The sequence below is a fragment of the Anser anser genome (genome assembly GCF_964211835.1).
Source record: "Anser anser genome assembly, chromosome: 18".
Taxonomy (NCBI): Eukaryota; Metazoa; Chordata; class Aves; order Anseriformes; family Anatidae; genus Anser; species Anser anser.
Window position 1 is genome coordinate 10,025,121 of NC_139739.1, and position 20,052 is coordinate 10,045,172.

The following is a 20,052-nucleotide window of genomic DNA, read 5'->3' on the forward strand; positions in this document are numbered from 1 at the left end:
CGGCAGGAGGAGCGGGACGGCCAATGGGAGGGCGCCTCGTGCCGGCTGGGTCCGATGGAGAGGGGATGGGGTGGGAGGGGAGCGGGAGGCCGGAGGAGGGAGGGGATGGGGGATCACGTGCGGCCGGGGGGGCGGCCAATCAGCGGGGGGACGGGGGGCGTGGCGGGGGCGTGGCGGGGGCGTGGCGGGGGCGTGGCGGGGGCGTGGCGGGGGCGTGGCGGGGGCGTGGCGGGGGCGTGGCGGGGGCGTGGCGGGGGCGTGTCGGGGGCGTGGCGGGGGCGTGGCGGGGGCGTGGCGGGGGCGTGGCCTCGGAGCGCGCGCTGCACGTGGTGGCGCGCCTGGCGCCGCCGGGGACCGGGGGGAACGGGGCCGGGGCGGGCCGCGCAGCGCAGGGTGCCTGCAAGGAGCCGCCAGCGCGGTGTCAGCAGGGGAGGGAGCCCTCGGTGAACAAAACCCAGCAGGACGGGGGTACCACGAGGTTAAAGCAGCACAGAGTCACAGAGTCGTCCCGGCCGGCTGAGCCCCCCCAAGCCCACCTGGTGCCACCACCCCCTACCACCGCTGTCACCGCTGACCCACGTCCCCAAGCACCGCGTCCAGCCTCCCCCTGAACGCCCCCGGGGATGGTGATGCCACCACCTCCCCGGGCAGCCCGTCCCAACGCCTGGCTGCTCTTTACATGGGGGAGGAGGAGCAGAGGAACCAGGTGGCACACGAGGCAGGGGCAGGTCGCTGAGCACCCCGGTGCTGCGGTGCCCAGAAGAGCGCTGCAGGTCCGAGCTGCGCTGGGGGTGCTGCGAACGGAGCCCAGGGGGAGTGTGGGCTTGAACTGCAGCCGGGGGGATGCGCTGGGCTGTGCTGGTACAGCCTTTTGGTGGGAGCTCCAGCAGGCGAGAAGGGCCAAGCTTATGGGGACGGAGAGCTGCTGATCAGGGCCAGGAGCTCTCAAAGCGCTGCCTGGATTCGTGTGGCTATTTCAGCCCACACGTCCCACGGCCGCCGCTTTGCGCCCTGGTGGTGCACAGCCCCAGCAGATGGGGCAACTGCAACCGAGTGCACGAACTGAGAGCGAACAAACGGATGATGAATGAAATGAATGATCAAGGATCTGCTCCTCTGGATGGGGTATTAGAGATTTCCTATCTGCTCTCACTGGAAGCAGACAGGGGGACAGGCAGAAGCGGAGTCCAAGCCCTGTGATTCCTGCCCCTACCTTGCTCGAGCCAAGGCTGGAGACAAACATTTGGAGCCTCAGCTGGAAGGTCGGCATCCTGGAGCTCAGCCTCACTGGCTCCACGGAGATGAGAACCCAAATGACCGACCCCACTTGCTCCACGTGGAGGACTGTGTGCAAATCAGACATTACGTGAGATGTAAAAGAAATGTCATCAGTTTATCATTTTCCTTCTTTTCCTTTGTTTAACAGCCAAAACTAGAGAGCTCTACACCAGGGTTTCGCTTAAGGCCTTCTTTTCTATGAGCCAAGAGGGGAGAGTGGGAAGGTGATGAAACGCATCAGGAAGCTCCCATCCCGCACAGGAGGAGGCCAAACAACCCCGTGACACCTCCGGTTCCCAGGCTGCTTTCTGCCCGTGATCTCACTCCCTTCGGAGCCCAGCCAAGCTGACTCCATGCATTACAGCACCCGGGGCAGCTTCAGTCGTTATTACAATCCTTGTCACATTTTATGGGCTCTGGGAATTACGTCCTCCCGCCACCTCGCATCAGCCCAGACGCATGGCTGGGCTCTCATTATGCCCCTCTGTACTGATGCTGACATGGCTCCTTCTGCAAAACCCCGGAATCCAATTAAACCCCCCCAAAAGCCAAACCAATCTATTTGTCTCAGCTGCAAGGCAGTACAAGGGACTGCCAGAACAAAAGTGCTGCCCAGGAGCTGCTTTGCCGCCCTGTCTCCTGTCATCCTTCCCCTGGCCTGGGCCCCAAAGCTGATGCGAACACAGCACTGGCAGCAGGGACCTGCCTGGGGAGCTGGTCGCCACAACGCCACAGTCTGTGTTCAAGTCAGGCATGGGAAGAACTGAAACGCAACGGCACCAGAGGCAACTCCTCCATGCAGTGTTTACCAGCTGTGCCTGTGCGGGTTTAGTGACAGTAACCCGTTGCACTGTGAGCTTTTGCGGTCTACAGACCAGCTCGCAAGAAAATGTTCCTGGGCAGGAAGAGCTGGTGTGTGCTGCACGCCCATCGCCGGGCGTTCAGGAGGAGAGAGTGGGTCTTGTGCACTGTTTGCTGTGGATTCGTTTGGCCTTTGATTTAAACATATGTTTATATTTCCTGAGGGGAATGGTTTTGTGAATACACAGTGACGGACCACTACTGTTACCTCTCGTTTTGTTTTCTCCAATTCTGGGGTGATTTTAAGGAATCACAGAATCACAGAATGGTTTGGGATGGATGGGACCTTAGAGATCATCTGCTCCAAGCCCCCTGCCCTGGGCAGGGACACCTCCCACCGCAGCAGGTTGCTCAAAGCCCCATCCAGCCTGGCCGTGGGCACTGCCAGGGATGGGGCAGAAGCATTCGAACATGCAAGTATTTGCCTGGGGTGGCAGGTGAGCTTCGTCCCGCGACAGAAACTCAGCAGCTTCCCGTCTCAGTTTCTGCAAAGCAAACCAGCAAAGACTTAGCAAACAAAGAAGAAAGCTCAAACTCTCCCCATGAGTTAAGCAGCTCACAAACCTCAAGGAGGCACATGAGCAAAGATAAATGGGCTGTCGTACAGTTCATCTCCTTTGTTTGTAGTAAATTATTGTGTGTAATTCATGTTTCCTGTCCATAAATGCCAGAGGAACTTGAAGACATGGAATCCTTTCTAATTTAGTAAAGACAAAAACAATTCCTCTAAAGCCCATCTGGAACTTGTTTTTATCATAATTGTTTTGGGCTCAGTAACGAGTTCAAGATCTAACTGCCCTCCCTAATTGTTTCAAGAATAAACAGATGCTCTGTTTAAAGGCAGCAGCTCCCCTTTTGCCCAGGCAGCAGTCTGCGGGGTTGTGGATGAGAGGAGCCGTGTGCCGCGTCAGCACAGCCCTAACGAGCACTCGGCGCCCTCCAGCAGGAGCCTCAGGTCCGTCAGAGGCTGGTGGGGCCCGAAACCAGCCCCCAGCCACGATCTCAGTGAGTGTCCCGCTGGTGACATGTGCCTTCTGCTCTTTCATGCCATCAGCTCATCCCCAGGCCACCCAGCCCTGAGTCCCTTGGCCTCCCTAAGGCTCCATCCCCAGCAGTAGAGCCCCAGTTCTTCGCTTCCCCTGAACACCACAACAAGCCCCCTGCCTGTGTGAGGGGCAGGGTGTGAGGCTGTGCACAAGGTCTCACCCACCCTAGTGGTCCCCAGGAGCTGCCGTGCCTCAGGTCACTGCCAGCCCGGGTGTAGGAGCGGTCACCACATCAGTGGAGCTGCCTTGCATGAGGAGCACACTCAGAAAGGCACAACGGCCAGAGGAATCCTCCTGGGGAGCTTGTTTCTCCTCGCAGACTGTCCTTGGTGCATGGCTGACAAGTGCCAAGAGCCCCAGATCCACCACAAAGCAGTCACGAAGTGTCTCTCCTCCAGTTTCGGAAACTCAGCTCCATGAACCCGCGGTGCATAGATAAGCCGTGTAATCATAACCACCCGAGGCACTTGGACTATTTACTTTTCCGTGTTTAATGGCCATATATAAATTCCTTCACTGGAGGATTTCCTATCACACATCAGCTAACTCTCTAGTTTGATGGCTGAAGTCAGGGGAAGATGAATCATACAGAATTGGATGTTGTTTTTTTATTATTTGCTTGTTTATTAGAAAGAAACTAAAAATAGCATTTATTGCTCAGTCCTCCAAGGACATGTGGGTTGCACAGGGTTTGTGGTAAATCAGAGTTTGTGTTGTTTTTATTTCTTATGGCTTTTTAGTTCAAAAACACAGCTTTGCTTCTGGCATATCACGAGAAAGAAGATGTAGCCTCAATCTCCTTGAGCAGAGCCTGGTCACACATCCAAATACAGCACCTCTTCCAAACAGCTTCTGATCACGAACATCAAAAAAGAAAAGCTCTGTCTTTTAGCATAGTTGTTGGTTCTTTGTTTTGTTTTGTTTTCCCCAGTGCTTAATCACTCTTGTTACATTCTTCTGCCTTGTGATCTGCTCTCTGCACCCCAGGTCACCTCCCACAGCTGTCGGTGGGGAATATCATTCAAGGGCATTCATTTTGTAACGCTCATTTCATAACCGCTGTGGCCAGATCACCACGAGAACGACAAACAATGCTCGTTTCCTACAAAAGAAGGTCTGTGCTCAGCTGCACAACAGCAGCACGTACAAGCGAGCACGCTGTCAGCTGGTGAAGACCCCTGCAAGGCATCAGAAGCAGCGGTGGCGCTTCGGTTCTCAGGGAGGCAGGACGATGTACGTGTCCCAGCCCAGGTGTCTCTCAATAAGCTGGGAACAGCTCTAAGAAAAGGCTCTGTCTGAGGGGGGTGTTAAATAAGATGTCAGGATGAGTCTGACGCTGTGACACGCCTGCACACATTTCCCTCGCCTCTGACAGGCACATCCAGCACCACTTACTGCCATGTGGCAGAGGTAAGCACTCGTCCCTTGCACACGGAGGTTTTGTTCAGCCGGTTTGCTCTCCCCAGCCTTCAGGTCACCCAGTTTCAACAAAGCCCCTGTATCAGAGTATGGTACAAAGGATGAAGGAAAGGGAATAGTTCAGCTACAGCTTGACCTACAGCTCAAAATGGACCGAGAAAAGGGCACTTCAATTATTAGTAGTCTTTTGGGCTTTCTCGGTTTTCCCAGAGAACCTCCATTGCTTATCAGGAGGATGAAAATGTCAACTGCACAGGAGACCGAGCCATTCTTCTGACATCCCAAATCCCAGCTGGCAAGTGAAAGCAGCGAGCTGTCCTGGCCGCGTCAGCCCTCGTGTCCTCACAGGACTCAGCTCCCATGCGTCTCCTCGGGGCTGGAGAGCATCCCAGTGGCTGTGTGGTAGCAGAGGCTCTGTCAGCATTGGGTCCCTGCCCTGAGAAGCCTCGGCGATGCAGCCCACTTCCTGAAGTTGTCACACAGTGTCTTGACCTTACACAGATTGCAGTTTTTTTTCTAAGGAACATTACGGAACTGCTGGAAATGGAATAACGGTGTCACAGCGGGGCATTTGCTTCCTACGCAGAAAATCCCTTTTAACAGCTAAGTTTTATAAGCATTGCTTTCACCATAAAACCAGCAGAGCTGCTGGCTGGTGCCCCGAGAAAACAGCTTGTTTGTGGATGATGTTACCTGTCTGCTCCTGCGTTCTGAGTGACACCTGCAAGAGTCAGGACAAGCAGACGGAGGTATTTCATATTTCACTGTGACAGCCCTTACAGGAAAGAGAGAATGCCTTGCAGAAGCAGCCCGGCTACAGCCTGGGAGACGGCCAACATCCAGCCAGGGAACAGCTCCGACTGTCCTGTGAGTGCAGTGTTTGTAGGGGGAATTCATCCCATGGAGCCAAGCCCCGCAGATGGAAACGGGGCCCCTTTCCTCCTCTTGCAGTCGGTCCAGAGGATCCTGGGTGAAACCAGTGAAGTCCAGGAGCCTTTCCGCGCGCGGCAGATCAAAGAGCACGTGTTGATAGGCTTTCCTATTGGCAGGGTTACTACTCGCTGCTGCAGCCAGGTAATTACAGGCACAGAGACTGCCGTCACATTCTCCAAATAGCTGGTCTCCCGTGCTCATGGCATCAGATTTCCCCTAATTATGACAGGTTTGAGTTCAGTGAGAAAGTATTTGAGGGAAGAGGGTGGTAGGTCCCCGCGGTAGCACTGGAGACCTGCTGGCCCCCTGCGAAGTCAGGAGCTTGAGTGACTGCAGGAGGTGCCTCCGCCAGCACCTGGAGAGGAATGTGTTTTGGAGAGAGTGGCTCTGCACAGCTCAGGTGCAGAGGTGAAATAAGCAGGGGTTTGAAGAAAGCCCTTTGGGATGCCCAGCAGAAGCTGCAAACACATACCTCTAGGATTTCTTTTGGACTGTGACCAATACGGCCTTTATCTTCTGTTAAATATAAGAATGTGCACGTATCTGCCTTGGAAAAACAAGACAAAGCGCTGTTCTAAACAGGCAGCCCTTGACCAGGCCATTGCAGAAAGACGTATTTTTATTTGAATGCAGCAGGAATGAGAAGGATGCATCAACTTCATGGTGTAAGGGCCCAAGGGTATGGATGGAGACCACACTGCCTGGGTGAGCTGCATTCCTTTGCCTCCTATCCAACTAGAGACATGCTTTGACGTGTTGGCTTCCATCTAGGGAGCTAGAAATGGAGCGATCCCCACCTGCCTCAAAGGCTCCCAGGACACCTCTCAGTGTCCACAACAACCAGGGACGTGCCACCTGCAAGCCACAGGCTGGAACTCCTGTATGCCATCACCCAAGGGGACAAAGACACACGCGAGGTGATTCCTGCTTATAAGATGCTCGGAAAAAGGAGGAAGCTCATGGCTAATACAGACTATGTGTTTTTCTTCCTGGAAAAGATGTACCCAAACCTGGTCTCATTCTGAATGGACAGCAGAAAGGAACGAGCTCCTTCCTTTATGAATGAATGCGTTACCGTTATCGACACGTGCTGCCTTTACCACGGGGCAGTGGCTGCTGACTTTTACAGTTACATATCCTGTTTCCTCAGTGAACAAGTTATCATTTGGGAACCTGTTAGTTGCTGTGTCACCTCTGACACAAACCACAAACCTGTGTAAGTTTCTGTGTCACCTCTGACAAACCACAGGCAGCCAGCTGCTGGCACTTGGATTGAGCCTGAAGTAGGAAACCTTGGGCTTCTCCTGCCGCTTAGTGGCTGAAGCTGATGCAGCACCCAGTGCTAACATCTCCCCGGAGGGAACCAGCCCTGCTGTGGAACAGGTTTGTGCTTCTGTTCAGTGTAGTAAAACCTGGCTAGGGACAAAGAAGTGCTTAAAATAAGTTATACTTATTCTGCATACTTTGAAATCTGTCAGGCCCCACATGAATTGCACTCTGCACGATGAAAGGATGTTAAAACACATAATTACACCTAACATATAGATATAGAAATTATGATATATAGATACAGATATAGATGTAACATATAGATATAGATATTACGTGAAGCAGCCCTTCTGCTATCAGTGCTGGCAACGCAGTATGCCTCTGCCTCCACTGGGCCCTGTCTGTAGGACCGATCAGGATACACCATTTCTCACTGCCTGGGAGGTGTCTTACAGAAAGAAGCGAGCATTGCTGTTACTGCGGCCCTCACACGGCACAGGGAGCCATTTCTGGAGCAATAACCAGCACCACATCGGCCAGAGCCATTACCGGGGCCTATCAGCTACCCCGGCCTGCTGAAATGATGGGTAGTTAACAAGGGAAGAGTGTAAAACTCCCACCCTAGTGAAAGATAAGCCAATAGACAAAGATGAAAGGTCACAGAAAACGCCACAATAGCCATGCAATGAAGCCTTTTCTACTCGTTAGAATTTAGCTGGAGCCTCTCAGAGGTAAAAGGAGTGCCTCCACTGCATACAGCTCTTTAATTTTTAACCAAGGTTTTCAAACAGAGCTGAGTTTCAATTCTGTGCTCCCGGGGTGTGACATAAATCCACTGTACGAAGACTCCTCCACCATGCCTCCATGAACAGCTCTGTTCATGTAAAGCATGTTATATGTGAAGCATGTTACATGGCCATACTCACGTAAAGCTCTGTTGATTCCATGATTGATATCTCGCAGAGCACAGAAACACCCACACTCTGTGGTACAAGCAGCCCCAGTTGCCCTCACAAGCGGCACAGAGATGCTTAAACAACGGCAGAACAGCACTGTGTGAGAGGCTGTGACAGCTCAAAAGGAACTGAGAACGTTTTGATCCGATACTCAGGAGTCATTCGCCCCCCAGCAGCCTCCTCTCCCATACGCACCTCACCCCTGCGTTACAGGACGCAGGCAGGAACACAGCGAAGGGCCTAACAGGGCCTAACAGGGGATTTCAAGGGCCTGGGGCTGGTTCCTGCCACTGTCAGGACCAAGGGAAATGATCTGGTTTGTCCTACAGATGCTAGATTGAGTTCCGGGACAACTGTGGTCATAAAAATAGCTCAGGCTTACTTCTTCGATCACATATAATTGGACAAACACTACTGGGCAGCCATGTCAGATGCTTTGAGAGGGAATTCATGCTGTAAACCGTGCTGGCCTTCAACAGGAATTTAGGCAGCTCTGGATCTTGCAGAAACATTTCCCCGAACTACCCTGTATTTTCAACAAAATTAATTGAGCTGTCTTGCTAATGAACATGCAGCCCCGTTTAGAGAATGTAAATCAGCTGGCAAGACACCTGCCAAGTCAAGTGTGTTATCCTAATGTAATGGGTGACTCAATACACATTCCTATGCTGGAGATTTAAATAATCCCTTAGAGCACTGCTGAGAGCACCAGAGGCTTTGGCAGACAGAGGAAAACCTACCAAAGAGGATGAACAAGCTGCAGAGACTGGTAAAAGCCATCTATTTTACTATTATTGTTGACAGATTTTTCTTTTTCCCCCAGTTTTTATATGGCTGTGCAAGTACTAACAGGTTACTGTAGAATTATTTGTCCAGCTCATCACAGTCCTTGGGATAAAGCTGACAGACTCATGGCTCTCCTGGCAGCTGCCTGCCAGGACAATAGTGCAGAAGGCAGGTTTTAAGGAAGGTTTGGGAAGGTAAACCTGTAATACAGCTCAGGTCTGAGCTCAGAAGTGCTTGGTGGCTCCTCAAGGAGCAGCAAACCATCTTCCCTTAGCTGATAGCCGTGAAAGAAGGCTGTGATATGGGACCTGATAGGTGATGCACTCTACAACAAAAACAGGGAAATTAGCAGGAGTGTTTTATCCGTAAACACTGTGATTAAAAAAGAAGAAATGTGCTGTTGGGGGGAGAGGAAATCTCTCTTACTTGGAGAACTGGAATAACTGGGAAAAGCAGAAGCAGAATCAGGTGCACAATCCTTAGCTCTGGTTTCAGTAATGAGACAGGGAAGTGGCGTGGCTAAGGGAAGTGCGAGCAAGTGAAACGTACCCACTTCTAACTGGGACAAGAGAGAGCTCAGCCTCTTCTTGCTGCAGGGCTGGAACAGTCTGGCTTCTCCTCTGTCGGGGAGAACATTCTGTCTCAGGCTGCTATGGAAGTTATTTACATGCAAAGGCTTTGAGGAAAGGAAAAATCTACAATTATTTGAATTTGCAATTTAAAAAAACTATTGGGACACTAGGCAAAATCCTCTCTTTGGTAGACGGCTCTCTGAAAGGAAAACGAGCAGGCAGAGCAGAGAGGGCTTCCCTGAACCGGCTTATCTAAGTTCTTCCCAGGGCCCGTGGAGTCATATTCATGTAGCAAAACAAAATCTCGCCTGAGGTGACCCGCGCTGGTGGCAAACAGCCAAGCCTGAGCATGGGCTCCTCATGTCACCCTGCAGAGCTGTCCCACTGGGAGGGGTTTGCAAGCAGGGGGCTGGCAGAGGCCGTCCTGGCAGGAGGTGTGTGGCTAAGGGCCAGGTGTCCCCAGCAGGCTCAGAGTGGTCTTGAGACATGGGACATCTCATATATAGGTGGGCACAGGCACGAAATAGGTGTGAACTGACAAGGACTGGTGGTGGGGCGGCAGTGAGGATGGAGGTGTCTAGTGTGGAGGCACGATGCTGCTGACACTCGGCTGTGCTCCTCTACAGAGGCAGTCGGTCCATCTGGGGGCAGTCAGGCACACAGAAGTGTCCAGGCAACGGTGGCAAGAATGACACGAGACTTACAAATGCAACAGAGGAGGAGAGATCAACAAAAATGTTTAGAAAGTTTCTATACAGTGTCCCTGTCACAGTTAGCCCCAATGTTGTTGTGATGTGGAACACCCAGCTGTGCTATAATTTCGGGGCATCCTGCTACGAGCGGGGGGAAATGAAAGTCTTTTGCTCACAAGCCTGCCAGGGAGCTCTCAGTTCCCATGCTGTGCCAGCTGGGACAGCTTGTATACACCCTGCAAAAGGCAAGAGACTTCCCCAGCGCCCTGATCCTGTGATGCTCCATGAAGCAGCTCCATTAAAAGGCAGTATAAGCAATGGGCAACACCAATGGTGACCTCAAGGAGACACAACACATGACACAGGACCACATCTGCCACATATTTCACCCACATCATAACACTGAAAGTGTAGAAAATATTCTTGCTGAATACTCAACTGTAGCCTGCTAAACACAAAAACCTGTAGGAACAAACTGTGTGATGAGAAAGTTTGGCAGAAAGACATTGCCTGCTCTGTACAAAATGTGAAGCAGCATAGAAAAGGCACTCTATTTTAAACTAAAACAAAAGGACAAAGGATGTATAATTGCAACAAAAAGGTACAAGAAATAGCATGCCAATGAACCAGAAGTGCATCGGGTATAAATAGCCATAAGAAAATCTCTTATACTCCAGGGAAACTCCATCCAGGCTTAGGTAGAAATGATTCAGAAGTTGTTATGCTTTGGCAATGCTTCTTGAATAATTCATCATGTGAGTACAGGTTTTTGTAACAAATTGAATTAACTGAAGGAGTAACACCAGCCTGTACCAGTATTTACTGTTGTTACACTGACTTTTTGTAAGCATATATGTTAAATATTATATGAAAGATACTCTTGGCCCCAAAGCAGTCCCAGATTCTTTGGATTATTAATCCAATGGATTATTAATATCATTTTGCCGTACAGAGAGCCATAGATTTTAAAAATCTATTTTTTTCTTTCTGTCTTTGGTACCTCCCATTACACAATATCATTTGTAGCCTGCTCTAATCTTCACTACACGCTACTCAAAGCATGACCAGGCCAAATGTCTGCTGAGCCATTTTGTTCTGTGCAAGAAAGCCATCCGTTTTCTGTCCATCTTCTTCAGCTTCAGAGCAGGATCCTGATCCTGACAGTATGTGCTGCTGGGATTGGAGGCACTTTCCAATACGGTTACAACATCTCCATCATCAATGCTCCAACTTCAGTAAGTACTGCTAGTCCTGCTGGTCCCTGAGGCTCTTCCTGAGACTTTGCTGTCCTAAGCCACCCTCGTGCAGGATTTAGCGTCAGAAGAATTTATTCAAAAGCCTCATTTCAATTGTTTTAGCAAATCTAATTCTAAAATTTTCCATCCTGCATCCCATGAAATTGAATTTTGCCCTTAAACTCAAAATCAGACCCATTAAAATGTTTTTAAATTACCCAATACAGCTACACAGAGATATAAACCAAGTACAACTTTTGAACAGCTACGGTTTTACACCCTCAGCCCGCTGTTAAAAACACATCTAAGAACTGGAGGCCATTTTCAGCCAGAGGTTTAGAGGCACGAGCACAGTATAAGCAGATATATGAATAAGGAAGCCCTTACACTTCCCAGCGTCCTCTCTCTCTGTGTTGTGGTGACACAGCACTGTCCTTCCCTCGCAGTACATCCAGGTGTTCATGAACAAAACCTGGCAGGAGCGCACGGGCGTTCCCCTGGAGGACAACATGATCCTGCTGCTCTGGTCTTTCACCGTCTCTGCGTACCCTCTGGGAGGACTCGCCGGGGCTGTTGTTGCTGGTCCCATGGCCATCATGTTGGGAAGGTAAGAGGGTGATGGATTTTATCTTATGCTTTGCAACTTCCATTAGTCGAAGAGGAATTACGAGCCCCGTGGCACTTTTTTTTTCCTTTGTGCTTGTGTACCTGAAAAACATTTGCCTCTCCTCTCCTGTCTTTCAAACCCAGCTCTGTCCCCAGTTCTCTAGAGAAAAACACCCTTGGTGTTACCAACATAAACCAGTAGGAAGTTGGATTTTACCTCCTTTCCTCCTCACCCCAAGAATTTCCCTCTACGCGCTATCCCTTTGGTGTGCTCCTCTTACGTGCTGACACAGGCACCTCTATGCTTTGGGGTGGGATTGGAGGACTGCCTCCCACAGCCACTTTTTCCATGGTTGTGAAGATCTGGAAAGGACATGCCTTTCTTATCCAATGAAAAGTTTCACCTTGTATTACTTAGCAATGAAATCATTCCATTCGTGAATAAGAGAAAGATTCCTAACAGTAGGTAGGGCAGCCCACTGGGACTAGAGAGAATTGCTGGCTGATACGGGTCAAGAGAACTTCCTTTTTTTTCTGGTTTTGGACAGAAATTTCACCTGTGACACTTGAAAATATTCTGACAGAAGTTTCCTAAGAATACTATCACATGAAAAGTGCCTGTTTCAACAAATTGGCTTTTTCAGATGGAAAAACTGAAATATTCTTCCCCATTCAAATGGGGAGTGCAAGAGCAGTGAGCCTGGGTGAGGACCCCAGGGTGCCTTCCATGTGTCTAAAGCCAGCTCTGCAGGGACACCCCATGGTCATGCTGGTAGTTGGCAATGGCCCTAATTGTGTGAGCCCTGTGGATTTTCTGTTAATGCAGATTCCTGTTTTGCTAACAACACCCCGAAGTGCTGACCTGTGCATGGGCACCCCAGGAGGGCTGCGGGTGAGCAGGATGTGCTGTGGTGGAGCTGAGCACTCCACCGAGCTTGCAGGCAGGGCAGGTTGGATCTGCCACGTGAAAGGTTTGATCCCAGAACCAAACCTGGCACCCATCTGAGCTCACAACTGTGTCTCTTCTCTCTGAAGGAAGATGTCCCTGCTGGTTAACAACGTCTTTGTGATCATAGCCGCCGTCTTGTCGGGATTCAGCCAAATGGCCAAATCCTTTGAAATGATAATGCTCAGCAGATTCTTTACTGGCGTGAATGCAGGTATGGCAACGTGAGAAATGCAATGGAACAAACATGATAACAAGTATCAATTAGAAATGGAAGATACTCAAATAGGAATGACCCAAGGCATTAAAATAATTCAACTTCTAGTATCTCATGCAGTCTGCATGCTGGGAGGGAAGCCCTGGCAGAAACTGAGTAAAAATCAGTCCCTCTCTGCTTGTAAGAAGGTTATCGGTCATGTACCACGTTACATTTTTTATAGAAGCTCTTCTCAGGGAATAATGATTGATACAAGTGACTTAAAATATGACCTTACCCCCAGAATGGGGGACTAGAATGGAACATCGTTTATAACCTCAGATTTGGTGCTGAGAAGACCATAGGACTGAGGCCCAGCCACATTTCGGTTTCATCTTACTACTTATGAGTATGCAAATGTATGTTTAGCAGCTTATGGAATGAGTAAGAGGGAAATTAAAGGTTTGGGTAAATAATAAGCACTGGTAGATCAGTATCACATGGCCTCCAGCAGAAGGGTCCAGCTGGCAACCTGGAGAGGTGGCTGACTGCACTTGTCCTCGTCTCCTCTGTCTCCAAGCTGAGGCCAGCATTTGTCTGCCTTGCCCAGGTGTAAGCATGAACATTCAGCCCATGTATCTGGCAGAAAGTGCCCCAAAGAAGCTCCGAGGAGCTGTGGCCTTGACCTCCGCATCTTTTACAGCCCTGGGGTTGGTGCTGGGGCAGGTTGTTGGACTCAGGTAATGTAGAGCTAGAAGCCCAGTTCATACTTCTCTTTCTTCTCTTTCTTCTTTTTCTTTTCCCCTTTTTGCTTTACTCCCCCTCTCTTTTTTTTTTTTTTTTCAGTGCTCACACGCCGCAGAGGATGCTGGGCTCTTGCGATGTTGTAAAATTTCCTGAGCAATTATGTTTTATTTTATTTTTCTCCAGAGAGCTCTTAGGAGGGGAGGAGAGCTGGCCGTTCCTTTTAGCTAGCAATGCAGTGCCTGGCCTGATCCAGCTCATGGCTCTGCCTTGGTTTCCTGAAAGTCCCAGATACCTCTTGATTGACCGTGGAGATAGAGAATCCTGCATCTCTGGTGAGTTTAGGGTGACTGTCAGCCCCCCGCTGAGCACCCGAGATCTGCTGACTGGGCAGATGCACAGTAAGAAGGCTGGTTGCATACTTGTAACATACTGCCCAGCGGGTTCAGTCCAAGGCAAATTGAAATGTAGGTTTCCTTCCAACACAAACGTCCTGTTGGTGACTCTACCAGTCTCCTCAGATGCACATAAAAACTTTAAGCCCAATACCATAGCTATGTCACTAGTCTCATGATACACCTCAGTATTTGGATAACAAACCAGAAGACCATGTTGGTCTACACAAGATATGTGGTGCTGTCAATGTTTGTGACTGCATTAGCTGCTGCATCCTTAAACACTGCCCAGGCGGTGGTTGGTTATGTATTTGTATGAATATCTAAAGTAATTCTGAACACAGATTAATGTACACTTCTTTGCATCCTGCTTTTGTACACAGACTTAGGCTGCGACCTCTTGAGATTGGTGTCATGACTTTTACATGTGAACAGTATCAAGTTCCTTTTATGAGCACTTCTTCCAAGCTGAAGAACATTCTATAATCTCAAATATGTTTGATCTATTAAGATAGTTGAAAGGCATCTTCCTACAAAATATTTTTTTGATACAAAGGTAAGGTTAAAAGGTGGAACTTGAGTTCACAGCGGGGTATATGTTTTGTAACTGTGAAGTGAAATAAATACTGCCTGGGGAGCTCATGACAAAATCTGCAGCAAATTCATATTAAAGGATTTGCTTAGATTTGTAGCATACAAATCCCCATATACAAAGCAGCTGGAATTAGTTTCCAGGAAACATGTACCAAGAAGATTTTAATTGCCTGCATTTCCCAGGGAAGTCACTTGAGATATGAGCTTGAGGCATGGCTGCCGAAATGGCACTGTTTGGAAATACTCTCTTGTCAAACAACAGGGATTTGCAGTCCCTTTCCCCCAGCCCTTCACGGGGCTGCATGGCAACTTGCCACATCTGTGAAGGCAGCACCATGATCACAGCTCTGTTCTACAGCTTCCTGCAGCCATGACTTACTGCTCAACCCTTCAGCCTGCAGAGGCAGGTGATCTGAAGGTGAAGTCCAGGGGATGAGACTTGATTCCCTTGTCCCTGCAGCCCTGCAGAAGCTCAGAGGCAACAGCGACCTGGGAGCAGAGCTGGAAGAGATGCTGGCTGAACAGGCCGCCGCTAAAGGTCAGAGGGCGCAGAAGCCTTGGGAGCTGTTCCAAAACCCAGCTGTGAGGTGGCAGCTGATGAGCATCATCGTGCTGAGCAGCGCCATGCAGCTCTGCGGGAATGATTCGGTAAGCAGCCCGGCAGCTGCAGCGCTAGCGTGAGCCATGGGTACGAGCTGTTGGGCTTAACGTTCCTTCTGCAGGACAAGAAGGAATAGTGCTCTGCTCTGCCTGTGGAGATCTTCCTGCTGAAGAAGCCATGAACAGAGTAGTGAGAAGTTGAATTGGAGTATAAAAAAAGGTGGCATAAAAAGGTAGCTGGGTACAGACGCTAGGTCTGTGTTACAATGCCCATTCAGTATGCAGGAAAAAACCCTTTGGCATCCAGCCCTGGATGAAATGAGGAAAGTTAAATGAAAAAGCCAATAAACCATGGAAAACAAGATAAAATCTATGTACAACAGCAGCCTTCTGAGAGCTGAGGAAACAGCCTTCCACTGCTGATGAGAGCCTTCTTTTCCTGTAAGTGCTTCCTCTTGCATCTACTACATGGGCAGTCATGGAGAAGACTTCTTGTTCTAGGGAGCAGTCTGGATTTAGCAGTCTGTCTTCCAATTGCTCTGCACTATTAAGATCATATGGGTGTTTGCTTTTACAGACCACTTGCTTTGAAAGGCTTTCTCATCAACATCAGGGTTCAAATCTCAGATGCTTGATTCCCAAAGTACACCTCTGCACTACAGCGAGCTTCAGAGGGATGCTGTCGAAATAGCCTGTGTGACACAGCACCTTTGTGGTGCTCTGCATGGTCCTTCAGGAAAAAACAACGGGATGCATCTTCAGACACCTTCCCTTACTGCTCTCTCCTCTGTTCTCTTCCCAGATGTATTTTTATGCAGCTTACGTGTTCCAGGAGGCTGGGATTCCTCAGGATAAAATCCCATATGTTGTCATCGGCACGGGGAGCTGTGAACTGATCACATCCGTTACTTGTGTGAGACTCTTAATGCGCTGCTGACATGCAGGCCGTGCTGATGGGGAGGAGCCCGTTAATTACAAGCTTCAGATTTACATTGCCTCGCATCCCAGGGAAGCACTTTGCAACACAGCAGTCAGGCAGTTCTCAGCTTTTGTGTCCAGAGGGGTTAATGGGGCAGTGTTTTGTAAGACACCGCATCATCTGAAAAATGTCTGGAAGACTCTAAATGGAAGCTGTGCTTTTGATCTGTGCTCATTGGCATTTTCGTGTATCCTCAGCCTTTGTGGTTGAACATCTATGATTACAACCAGAGCGACTATTTATTCAGACAACTGCAGATGCAACCTCAGAGGCTGACGAGGAGAACAGCAGCAGAGGAGTCCATAGCAAAGTGCCTCTTTGCCTTCTGGCTGCTCCATTCAGTTTTCTTTCTGGCAGCAGAGGCCAGTGTTCCTGCCACAAGCTGTGGCTAGCAGTCTGTGCCCTGCAATCTGTCCTCAGTTTATCTGAGGGACACTGAAGGCTTCAGACCCTGGCAGTTTGTGATAATAAATTACCACACTGACCCACGCACCTCAGCCGTTCCAGGGACACACTGGGCCAGCCATCCTGGATTTTTATCATTCTCTCTAAAATATACATCAAGAACAAGAAGCAAACTTAACATGATAGAGAAATAAATCTTCTAGCCGCTTAGCTTGCCACTTCTTGGCACCAAATATCCTTAAAGCTTTAGATTAAATATATATATATATATATATCTTTTGCTGCACGTCACTACAGATGGTGGCAGGGTTTAGGTGCAGCTGGGACATTCTTGTCTCCCCTGAACACCCGTCTTGCCTGGCTCCTGCCAGCAGACCCTTTCCTCTGAAAGACCTTTCTCTTTCTGCTGAGAAGTGGACAACATCCTTGAAGCAGCTGTAGAGTGAGACAGGCACAGAGAATTGAAATGGGACAGAAGGGGGCAGGCGGGAATCTGTAAATAGATGTTAAATGTGTTGCTTTATTTCACTGTGTTACGCTGTGCAGAACTTGATTATAGACTATGCTGGTCGGAGGCCACTGCTGCTGGGGGGCTATATCTTCATGGCAGGATGGGCCGTTGTCTTCATGGTCGCCCTAAGCCAGCAGGTGACAAACTTCACTTCATTATTTAAGGGAAATGGAGCTGGGCTGTGCCTTTTATGTGATTGGGGTGTTTAGTGGTGGCAAATAACAGTAAGTGTCCTTACTGGTTTTCCATTGTTTCCTGCGGCTGGAGACTCGGATCAGCTGGATGCCCTATCTCAGCATGGCCTGCATTTTCGCCTACATCCTGAGCTTTGGAATTGGACCAGGTCAGTTCCCTGAGTGTTTGCACTGAAACTTTTGGGTACTGCGGACTTCTAGCGATGTGTGCAAGCAGCAGATGCCTGGAAGTACAATTTCCATGTCTGTTAGCCTACTAACACTTATTTTCTTGGCAGAACCCATTACTTTCTGTGCCTGGGGGCAGGGTACACGGGTTATGTGTGTGTGTTTGCTCAGTATGAGTAGATGTGAGGCTCTGTTTGCTGACATGAATTTGAAGGAAGGGCAGGTAAGAACCAAGCTGCCAGTGTCACATGCCACACGGCTTGGAAGTAATTTCTTGTCCCAGTCCCTACAGTGTCATAGGGTTGAATTAATTATAAGCTGTTCTCACAGTCAGATCCTGGTGACAATAACGTGGATTACAAAACCTTTCCCAGCAGTTCATTCTAACATGAGAAAGTCTGAATAATTAGCCAGCCCTTAATATTTAACCCAAAACTTCCCCGCTGCAGTTTATCTCTATTACCACTTGTTCTGGCACTGTTGACTAGTGAGAATAATTTACTGTATAATAATCTACTACTCTTCTCATAAACTTCATGTTGTTTTTGCTTGCTAGTATGTGTTCTCCTGGTTTTGGTCAACAGTATTACGTACAGTGTTTTTAACTTTCCTGCCATTTCTTTTTCCAGCTGGTGTAACAGGAGTTCTGCCCACCGAGGTTTTTGACCAGATGTCCCGGCCAGCTGCTTACATGATCTGTGGCTCACTGCTCTGGTTCAACCTCTTTCTGGTCGGAACAGCCTTCCCGTTCATTGTGGTGGGTTCCCACAGCGGTGCCATCCCCTGTGGCCCTTTAGTGTTCTGTACGAGGCAGAGGCTCTCTGCTGACCACGAGACAAGACGGGGCCTGGAATATCACAAGCTGCAGACATGCAGCAAGCCAGCACTGCCATGAAAATTACCTTTTTCAGGGAAGCGATCAGAACTCCTTTAAACTAAACTTCCCTTGTGTTCCATAAGGTGATTTGTGATGTGAGGCTGGAAATGCATTAATTTGGGGCACGGATGGTCTATATCCTGCTCTGTCCTCAGCTGGGAATGGCTGGGACTAGAGGCGTGATTTAACTCCCCCTCCAGGCCCTGGCACCATTCCCTAAGGTGGTTCCTGATGCAAAAGGGAGCAGAAATCCTCCATATGCAATCCTGTCTCGTTTCCTACTGTGGGTCCCCATTCTGTACGCTTATGTAGAGACAGAAAGACAGAAAAAGACATTTTGAGATACTCTTTCTGCTGTGTCAAATCTCCCAAACTGTGGTGGGGAGCTCTTGCACCTAGGCAACACAGAAAATGTTCCCTGGCTGAAGTTAGTCCATGTAGGAAAGGACTTTAGTGACCTGTTCACCATCACACAGAGTGTCTCTAACACTGCCTTGTTCTTTTCCTCCTTCTCAGAAAACTCTAGCGCATTTCTGCTACGTCCCGTTCCTTGTGGTCTGCGTCTGCACTGCTCTCTACATCGGGCTCTTCCTCCCTGAGACAAAGGGGAAGTCCTTCCTGGAAATCTCGGAGGAGTTCAGGAAACGGAACTTCAAAGCTCAGAGCCACGCAGCTTTGTATAAAGGCCCTGAGGAGATCAAATCCACCGTGTTGTAGCAGAGGGAAGGAGAATGGCACCTGGGCAAATTCAGCAGTGGCTATGTTCTCTTGCAGGGACACGGAGAGAGGAGGAGGGTTAGGGATAACATATTACTCTTAGGTTCACCTTGAAAAGACTTTAGGGCAATGCAGAAAATGCAGCCGTTAGGCCCACATTACTTATTTACTTTGTTTGTTAAACTCCTCCTAAGCCACCATTTGCTTTCCCTTCCTGCCTGAAACACTAACACGGACTTGTCCTTTGTCAGCCCTGGGGACATTCTCAGTGACTGGTTTCCTGACAAACCATCTGGAAGTTTCTTGTTAAAAACAGGTCACGGGTGACACGATGGTTCCACTTAAATACTTTCAAACAGGTAAATCAGAGAAATGCCTGACAGCAGCATAATACAGATAGGCAAGGGATCTGATCACTTCTCTCTAGGACGTCAGTAGATGTTACAAACTGTAGTGAGCCGCCTCTCCACCTGCTGAATGCTCTAACACTTGATAAACTATTTTCTTGCTACACAGCTTAAAAAATTGTCCTGCTGCTCACTTCCATGAGTTGAAATGCTAAGTATTTGCTTCCAACCAACACTGAGACTCAGGCCACACTGCCAGGTACCTAAATACTGAATTAGGATACTGTGTTTAGGTATTGAAATCTGAAATTTGGCCCCAAAGTGAAATCTGAAATTTGGTCCCAAAGGCTGAGTTTAAGATTGGCCTTGATTAAAAGAAATAAAAGAAAAAAAAAGGAATGAAAAATAGATTCCCTCCTTTCCCGAGTTCATAGGTGTTCTTGGATAAACCCATACACCCACTGAAGGGTCCACAGTTAGCAGCCGAAGCATATCAGCCTGCCACACACCACCAGATCTTTGCTTATACAGAACTTTGTGCTTATGGAAATAAGTTATGTTGCTGCTTATGGAAAGCAGATTTATAATGTACATCAACTAATAAATCTCCCCAAATGTTTAAAAATGTGTTCTAGCTTTTTAGTAGTAAATAACACATCTATATTTTAGAATCCATATTAAATAGGGACAGACTGCTGCCTTATTCTCGTATCATCAATTACCACC

General features: G+C 49.0%; 1 protein-coding gene across 6 annotated transcripts; it reads left to right on the plus strand.

The window, feature by feature from the left end:
- The first annotated feature begins 5,772 nt into the window (after positions 1-5,772).
- On the plus strand, positions 5,773-19,951 carry SLC2A11 (solute carrier family 2 member 11). 6 transcript variants are annotated; one of them, XM_083803812.1, is made up of 12 exons: positions 5,773-8,531; positions 10,949-11,047; positions 11,494-11,654; positions 12,689-12,813; positions 13,406-13,535; positions 13,642-13,874; positions 14,989-15,176; positions 15,931-16,041; positions 17,059-17,160; positions 17,291-17,366; positions 18,015-18,142; positions 18,779-19,951. In XM_083803812.1, exons 1-12 carry the CDS (start codon positions 8,511-8,513, stop codon positions 18,977-18,979), a joined length of 1,575 nt encoding a protein of 524 aa, XP_083659938.1. In that variant the 5' UTR covers positions 5,773-8,510; the 3' UTR covers positions 18,980-19,951. The 6 variants fall into 6 exon arrangements, with proteins under 6 accessions (XP_083659938.1, XP_083659940.1, XP_083659943.1 ...); XM_083803814.1 differs by having other exon boundaries at positions 13,726-13,874; XM_083803813.1 differs by lacking the exon at positions 5,773-8,531 and having other exon boundaries at positions 8,571-11,047; positions 13,726-13,874.
- The last annotated feature ends 101 nt before the right edge of the window (positions 19,952-20,052 follow it).

Coding starts and splice junctions, on each gene's coding strand:
- SLC2A11 (XM_083803812.1), top strand. CDS start 8,511: ATGAACAAGCTGCAGAGACTG. Junction 8,532..10,948: donor TGAACAAGCTGCAGAGACTG/GTAAAAGCCATC, acceptor CATCTTCTTCAG/CTTCAGAGCAGGATCCTGAT. Junction 12,814..13,405: donor CTTTACTGGCGTGAATGCAG/GTATGGCAACGT, acceptor TGCCTTGCCCAG/GTGTAAGCATGAACATTCAG.